The sequence below is a fragment of the Folsomia candida genome, unplaced genomic scaffold, assembly GCF_002217175.1.
Source record: "Folsomia candida strain VU population unplaced genomic scaffold, ASM221717v1 Fcan01_Sc011, whole genome shotgun sequence".
In the NCBI taxonomy this organism is placed as follows: domain Eukaryota; kingdom Metazoa; phylum Arthropoda; class Collembola; order Entomobryomorpha; family Isotomidae; genus Folsomia; species Folsomia candida.
This window is the reverse complement of record NW_019091203.1, coordinates 164,776-171,168: the sequence shown is the minus strand read 5'-3', so window position 1 is coordinate 171,168 and position 6,393 is coordinate 164,776. Positions and strand designations below refer to the sequence as shown.

The 6,393-nt window shown below is 36.5% G+C and overlaps 2 protein-coding genes across 2 annotated transcripts; both read left to right on the top strand.

The window, feature by feature from the left end:
- Window positions 1-3,013, top strand: LOC118437029. The gene is made up of 2 exons (XM_035855792.1): window positions 1-2,474; window positions 2,596-3,013. Exons 1-2 carry the CDS (start codon window positions 93-95, stop codon window positions 2,953-2,955), a joined length of 2,742 nt encoding a protein of 913 aa, XP_035711685.1. The 5' UTR covers window positions 1-92; the 3' UTR covers window positions 2,956-3,013.
- Window positions 3,014-3,146: 133 nt separating this feature from the next.
- On the top strand, window positions 3,147-5,046 carry LOC110855110 (eukaryotic translation initiation factor 2-alpha kinase 1). Its single transcript, XM_022103530.2, has 2 exons — window positions 3,147-3,723; window positions 3,862-5,046. Exons 1-2 carry the CDS (start codon window positions 3,657-3,659, stop codon window positions 4,872-4,874), a joined length of 1,080 nt encoding a protein of 359 aa, XP_021959222.1. The 5' UTR covers window positions 3,147-3,656; the 3' UTR covers window positions 4,875-5,046.
- The last annotated feature ends 1,347 nt before the right edge of the window (window positions 5,047-6,393 follow it).

Sequence of the window (6,393 nt, the reverse complement as noted above, 5' to 3'; positions counted from 1 at the left end):
TACTTTATTTCTCTCGTCGGTTTCAAAGCTACAAACACTTACAAAAATCACTCCAGCTAAGTTAACATTTCTCTCGAAATAATTCTGATCAAATGGAACCAGAAACAAATACCGTGGTATTCTACAACGAGAAAGAAATATATTTGAAATCGAAAGGACAATTTAATTCCAATCTCGATTCTCTAACATTTCCCATTTTGGATACACAGACCAAGATAAGATTCGACATGATTATAATCCCTCAAAAAACAACTCGAGAAGATTTATCCTCGTTAGTGCCGCAAATAGTCGCAAACTTTGAGAATTTGTCACACTATGAACATCCCAACATTTTAAACTTTATTGAAACCTATCCCAGAACATTTGCAAAAATGGACATGGAGCATTGGGAGAAGATGGAAAATGGGAAAATTTTCTTAGATAAAATTCATCCTTCAGGAAAGGTGTCATTATCACTGGAAGCAACCTGTATCAAAACACAACACCCATCCGGACCATCATTGACCCTCTGGATTGATTTATTTCGAAGTCGAAAACATGACCCGATGTTCCAAAACATTCAAGTCACCATAATCCAAAATGTTATTGACAGGCTAAAATTTCTTCATGAGAAGTCTGTCTTCCACGGGAATCTATCCCCCAGTTGTGTTCACCTGTCTGGCGACACTCCACCAGTGAAAATTTGTCTTGTTGCATGTGACACTGCGACGCAATGCCTAGAAAGAAAATATTTACGCGATCTCGGTAAAATAATTCAAACCGTCATAGAAATGTCAAACTCTACAACTTCCCTTGACTCGGAGGACTTTCACGCTATTGTGACACACCCGTTTATTGCAAATGCTGCCGACCTAGTTCGCCATCTGGTATCAACCGGTCAAGAAAAACATGGTGATAAAAATTCATTCGAATCCATTGAAAAAGTCAACCTTGAAAGCAAAGATAATCAGACAGCTCGTATTTTATCCATTCTTAAAAACCCAAACGGACACGAATGGTTTGAACATGGAGCGTTTGGCATGGTCCTCTCCGCATACGACAAAAATTTGAAAATCATGACCGCAGTCAAACTAATTGTGTCGAAGAAGAAGAACGAAACTGATAAAGAAAGACAAAAAAGAGAATTTCAAAATTTAAAAGATTTAAGGCACAATAATTTAGTGCATGTTCTCCAATTGAGAGAAAAACAGCTGGACTCTGAACAAATCAAAGAATTACCAGAAGATTATGAGGATGACTTTTACTCCGGGTTGAAATTGATGCTGGAAGAAAATGCGAAAGGATTTGGTATAGTGGATGTTATCTGCATTGAAATGGAACTTTGTGGCTCAACGCTACGTTGTTGGTTGGATAGCCGTGCAGACGATACAAATAATTCCAAACTATTACTATTCAATACTCAATTGCGCATTATTTCGGATGTATTGTCCGGCGTGAGATATCTACATTATAAAAATATTATTCACCGGGACTTGAAACCTGGAAATGTTTTCTATGCATCACATCAGAAAATGTTTCCCTTGAAGATTGGAGATTTTGGATTATCTCGAACCTTAGAATCACCCGAGTTTCTTGAGACACAGGATGAAAAAAATGATGACCATTCCAATAATGATTTATTGGCTGAAATGACAAGCTCTGTGGGCACCCCGGCTTACCAAGCGCCGGAAGTTCGTACCGGGAGGTATGGAAAACCAGCCGACATTTACAGTCTTGGACTAATTATTTGGGAAGTTTTACAATTGCATACCAAAATGTCCACTGCCCAGAGAAGAAGTACCTTCATGGAACTGGTTTATGGCGGTGATACTTCGTTAATAAAAGATTGCCCAGAAGTACCGAATCTAAAGGAGACAATCAAAATGACTAAAACAAAAGTTGCGGAGCGAATCCAGACCATATACGAGGTGCAACTAATTGCTACAGAAATCTGGGCCAAGTCATCCGAAGAGTTAGAAGCGTACTTAAAAACATTCCAATCTGGGATCACCATTCATCTGGTTGAAGCCGTTTACACGGGATACTTCATCTTTTATCACTCTGGGGTCAAGTTGATTGGAGAAGGAGAAAATACCATAGTGACCAATGGGGACGCCACACCACTCGTGCTTCCCAATGATGTTACTGGCTGCACTATAAAAAACCTGAAACTCAAAGCGTGTGGAATATCCTGGGCAGAATCGACATTGAGGGTGGATGGGAATAATAATCTTGTGGAAAATATTCATATTGACAACAAAAGTGGAAAAGGTGACTGTTTAAGGATTGAGGGGAGTGGAAACCATGTATTCAGATTGAGGGCAAGGAATTCAGAAGTAGGAATTCTGATCGAAGGAGAAAGAGCGAATGCAAACGTGCTGGACGATATTGAAATCTCTAATTGCAACAATGGAATAAAAGTCTTTGGATTCTACCCGGGCACAGTTGACAACAATAGAATGAAGAATTGTACATTACGCAATGTAATTAAAGGGGTAAGTGTCAAGCAAGTGTAAAATTTACCTTTATTCCATTTAGGGGTGGCAATCCGATCAAACAAACTCCGAATTGCATTTACTCTGCACCAAATAAATGAACTTAATTAATTAATTTCAGGTGGAGCTCTGGTCTGCAGGTGAAAGTAGTCTGGAAAATATTGTAGTAAAGCATGACGCCGAGTTTGACCTTTTGGACAAGGTTGTTGTTGGAGTTGACATGTTTTGGAATACTAATACCATCATTAATAATTTAATATGTAAAGGTCATGCGTTTAATGTTAAGGCATATGATCAAAATTTTGGGTTGAAAATTAATTGTTCACAGAAATGCAAAATTTCCAATAGCAATTGCGGACAGATTAAAGTTGGGGAATGGTGCTGCGAGAATATTGCTTTCACTGGGGTCAATGGTGGCGACATGATTCAAATCATGGGAAGGGGCATTCCTTTGTGGACTGCAGGGCAGAAATATTTTTAGATAAGACTGAACCTGATTCGAAATTGACCTTGGTTGACAATAAATTCGGCTTCCTAAACTTGCAGGGTCATTTTTATGTGCATGTTTAAGTACCTAGCTAGCCAAGTACATACAAGCGCATTAAATTGAGTATTAAAATGAACATTAAAAGCGAACATACATATGTAATTATGTAAATCAAATATACATTTTACTGGGTTTAATACTTTTTACGGGTTTGTTCTTAAAGTTAGGGTTTTTTAATGTACGACTCCTTTGCAGTCAGCTTTTTCTAAACGCGTGTAATGTGTTTGATATGATAACGTTTGTGCAATTATAGTGTGAAATTAAAAAGTTTTGTTCATTTTACTATCTCACTTGATCCGCATTAAATTTATCTTATCTGCTCGGTTAACCAGTCACAGTTATTATTCGTTGTCATCATTTGCATTACTTTATTCATTCATTTACGTTTTGCACGTATTCAAGTTACTTCATACTGTGAAATTTTCTTATTTTTCATCATTTCTCGAGGAGAATTTTAGAAAAAGTTGATTAATTCACCCCTCTTCTCAATAAATATGTGTAAAACACAGATCTAATTTTGAATTTGTTGGAACTATATATTTGCTAGTGTGCATGACTGTCGCTCATCAGAAGTAAAACAAATTGAAAAGACAAGTTGCAAATAATTCTTGTCGTAGAATTGAGTCAGGCCCAAAATGGAACGGATTTTAACTTCATGTGATCTTAATAAATCGGAAATACTTGAAAGTGGTGGTGCAGCAGGTAATAAGCTTACATATTTACTTTTATATATTTGTCCAGCTCTATCTGTCTGACTGCCAGGAACGCATCCCTTTAATCCCCAAGTATCGATTGTATTATAAAGTATCATGAATTTTCATCTCTCTAAAATTTACACAGGCAAATTGGATCAAGAAATTACGACCAAGGATTTGGATACTAATCCCATGAAAGATCTCACTATTCATCGGGTTCTAGGCGTGGGTTGTTTTGGTTTCGTGTTTGCCGTATCAAAATATCCATCCAGTGGTCAAGAAGCGCATAAGCTGTTTCAAGCATCTTCACCTTCTGGATGTCCTTTACAAGAATTCGAAAGGGAAGGACAACTGACAGATGCACAACATCCAAATGTGGTTCGAACTCACACAATCGAAGTTATCCCTCAAGGCCAAAATATCCTCGAGTTGTATATAAAATCGCTAGAAACACCGTATAAATTTGGTAGCAACGTGTCTGATATGATATACTACAGGTTTAAAGCCAGAACAAAAACAGAGCGCTATCCCAGCATCAGAGTAACAATGGAGCTCTGTGGACCCACCCTGAAGAATTGGCTGCAATTTGTAGAAGCAAATTGTTCCTTGCCGGAAAAATGTGATAAGAATTTTGAATTCAGAAGAGAAATTGGACAAGGAATTATAGAAGGCTTGAAATATCTGCACAACGGGAAAAATATTATCCACAGAGACCTAAAACCAGACAATATTTTCTTTTCACTAACAACTAATGATGACTGCTATCAACTCCCTGTAAAAATTGGAGATTTCGGTTTGTGTAGACCAGTCGAAGATGATATTTCTAGTTCAAAAACTGCTGAAGTCGGATCACTTCTCTATAGGGCTCCAGATGTCGGAATGGATAACGAGGAGAAAGCGAAATATAGTTATAGAGCGGATTTATACTCTTTAGGGTTGATACTTTCTGAATTATTTCAATTTATTCCACAAGCATTACGAGCTACTCATTTTGACGAGTTGGTTTTAGCCAGGGACGAGAGTCTGGTTTTAGAGAATTCAAGATTTCCTAAATTAAAGGAGACCATCATTAGTCTCACAAAGAAAAGATCGAGGGATCGGATAAAATCCATTAATCTAGTTGATCCATTTAACATGAATTTTGATACTAATGAGTGAGTAGTTAATGTATTAGAAATATTTCTTCGTTATAGCGAATTGTAAATATATAGTTCCTAGCCCCAATTCTGATGTATATTTATGTATATGTATCTGTACGTCCTGTTTTACGATAACTCTTGTTAAACTTATCATATCGTATTTAAATTTACAGCAAATAAAATAAATTAGGAATTTTTTTCAGACAGAATAATGCTTAATTTTTATTGTGCTGGAAATTCTGCCTTCTCAGGGAAAGATTTCGACAACCTTACATATTTTAAAACCAAAGTACTGGATTGGATGTGTACGTACCCAAATTTGTGCACAAAAGGCCATGTAGTCATAAATAATATTTATAGCTAAATACGTACATATGTACATTTGTATGTACCTATGTTTGGCCAACTTGTGGTTAATCTTGTCCCCATTCTCTGCAACATTGATACGCATATGTAAGTATGTACGTACACATGTACAGCAGTTACAATGCGTGGAAGGTGTTTCAATTAATTTGAACCCGATTAAATGGGCAATGCTCTCCTTCCGATATGAATAAATGTTAGGTGTCCTGGTTTTACTGGTCGGAGTGTACTGATTGGTTTAAATTTTTTGTACGAAAATGGATGCGGACTTCGTGTTTTTTGCTTTAGTTAAGTTGGGCGGGACCATCTACACAAATTTAGGTCATTAAACTCAAAATAATATGGGGACATCAAAAGTTAGGAATAGGTATTAGTAATAATAAACAAAAACAAGCTTAGCAAATTCATCGCCTTGTTGATTTTTCACTGTGTTATTTAGGAATTAATTTTTTGCTAAATTTCCTGGCCGTCACCTAGTCAACCTGGACCCATTGTTCCTGAAAACGCGAAATTTAACTTCATCTAGGTACCGTTCCTTAAACCAACACTTAGTTATTTAGGTATAGTTTTAATTTGTCCATCTCAAATTATTGATATTTGCTTTCCTGGTACCTAACTTATTTTGTGGCAGTCGTCTAAACTTCAAACTTGCATCAGGCAACCTTCGACCAATTAGCTTCGAGGTTAACTACTGCTTTTCTCAGTACTTACGTTTTTACTCCGATTCAGGGCAGTGATTTCATAACCAACTGTAGAAATATTCACAATATTCGTATTCTAGCGTGGTTTTGTTACGTTCATATGTCCAGACTATGGTTTATTAGTGACCAAACCTGTTTCTGGTCCTGTTATTGTCACATATACAGTATCTTATTTTCAGATGGTTTTCAGAAGTTTTTTGTAAAAATCCTTGAGCACTTTCAACCTCTGTGTAGACACCTCGTTTCTGTTCACACTTCACAATATCCAATTCCAGCAGTTTCATAATTTTTTGTCCGCAAATGATTTAAATCTAACAGCAAAGAAGTATTGAATCAAAAAATTAGTTTACATGTCGGATTTGTAAGTTCATCAAGTTACAACAGTGAAAATTGAAATGACCAATACTTATGACTCACTCCATCACACGTTTTCTAATGGTTTGTAATTAATTGTGTCAAAAATACTTGAATGTT

What these genes read in the sequence shown, in the direction of transcription:
- LOC118437029 (XM_035855792.1), top strand. Translation starts at nt 93, where the DNA reads ATGGAACCAGAAACAAATACCGTGGTATTCTACAACGAGAAAGAAATA. An exon ending in TACGCAATGTAATTAAAGGG is followed by an intron (nt 2,475 to 2,595) that starts GTAAGTGTCAAG and finishes AATTAATTTCAG; the next exon opens with GTGGAGCTCTGGTCTGCAGG.
- LOC110855110 (XM_022103530.2), top strand. Translation starts at nt 3,657, where the DNA reads ATGGAACGGATTTTAACTTCATGTGATCTTAATAAATCGGAAATACTT. An exon ending in TGAAAGTGGTGGTGCAGCAG is followed by an intron (nt 3,724 to 3,861) that starts GTAATAAGCTTA and finishes AAATTTACACAG; the next exon opens with GCAAATTGGATCAAGAAATT.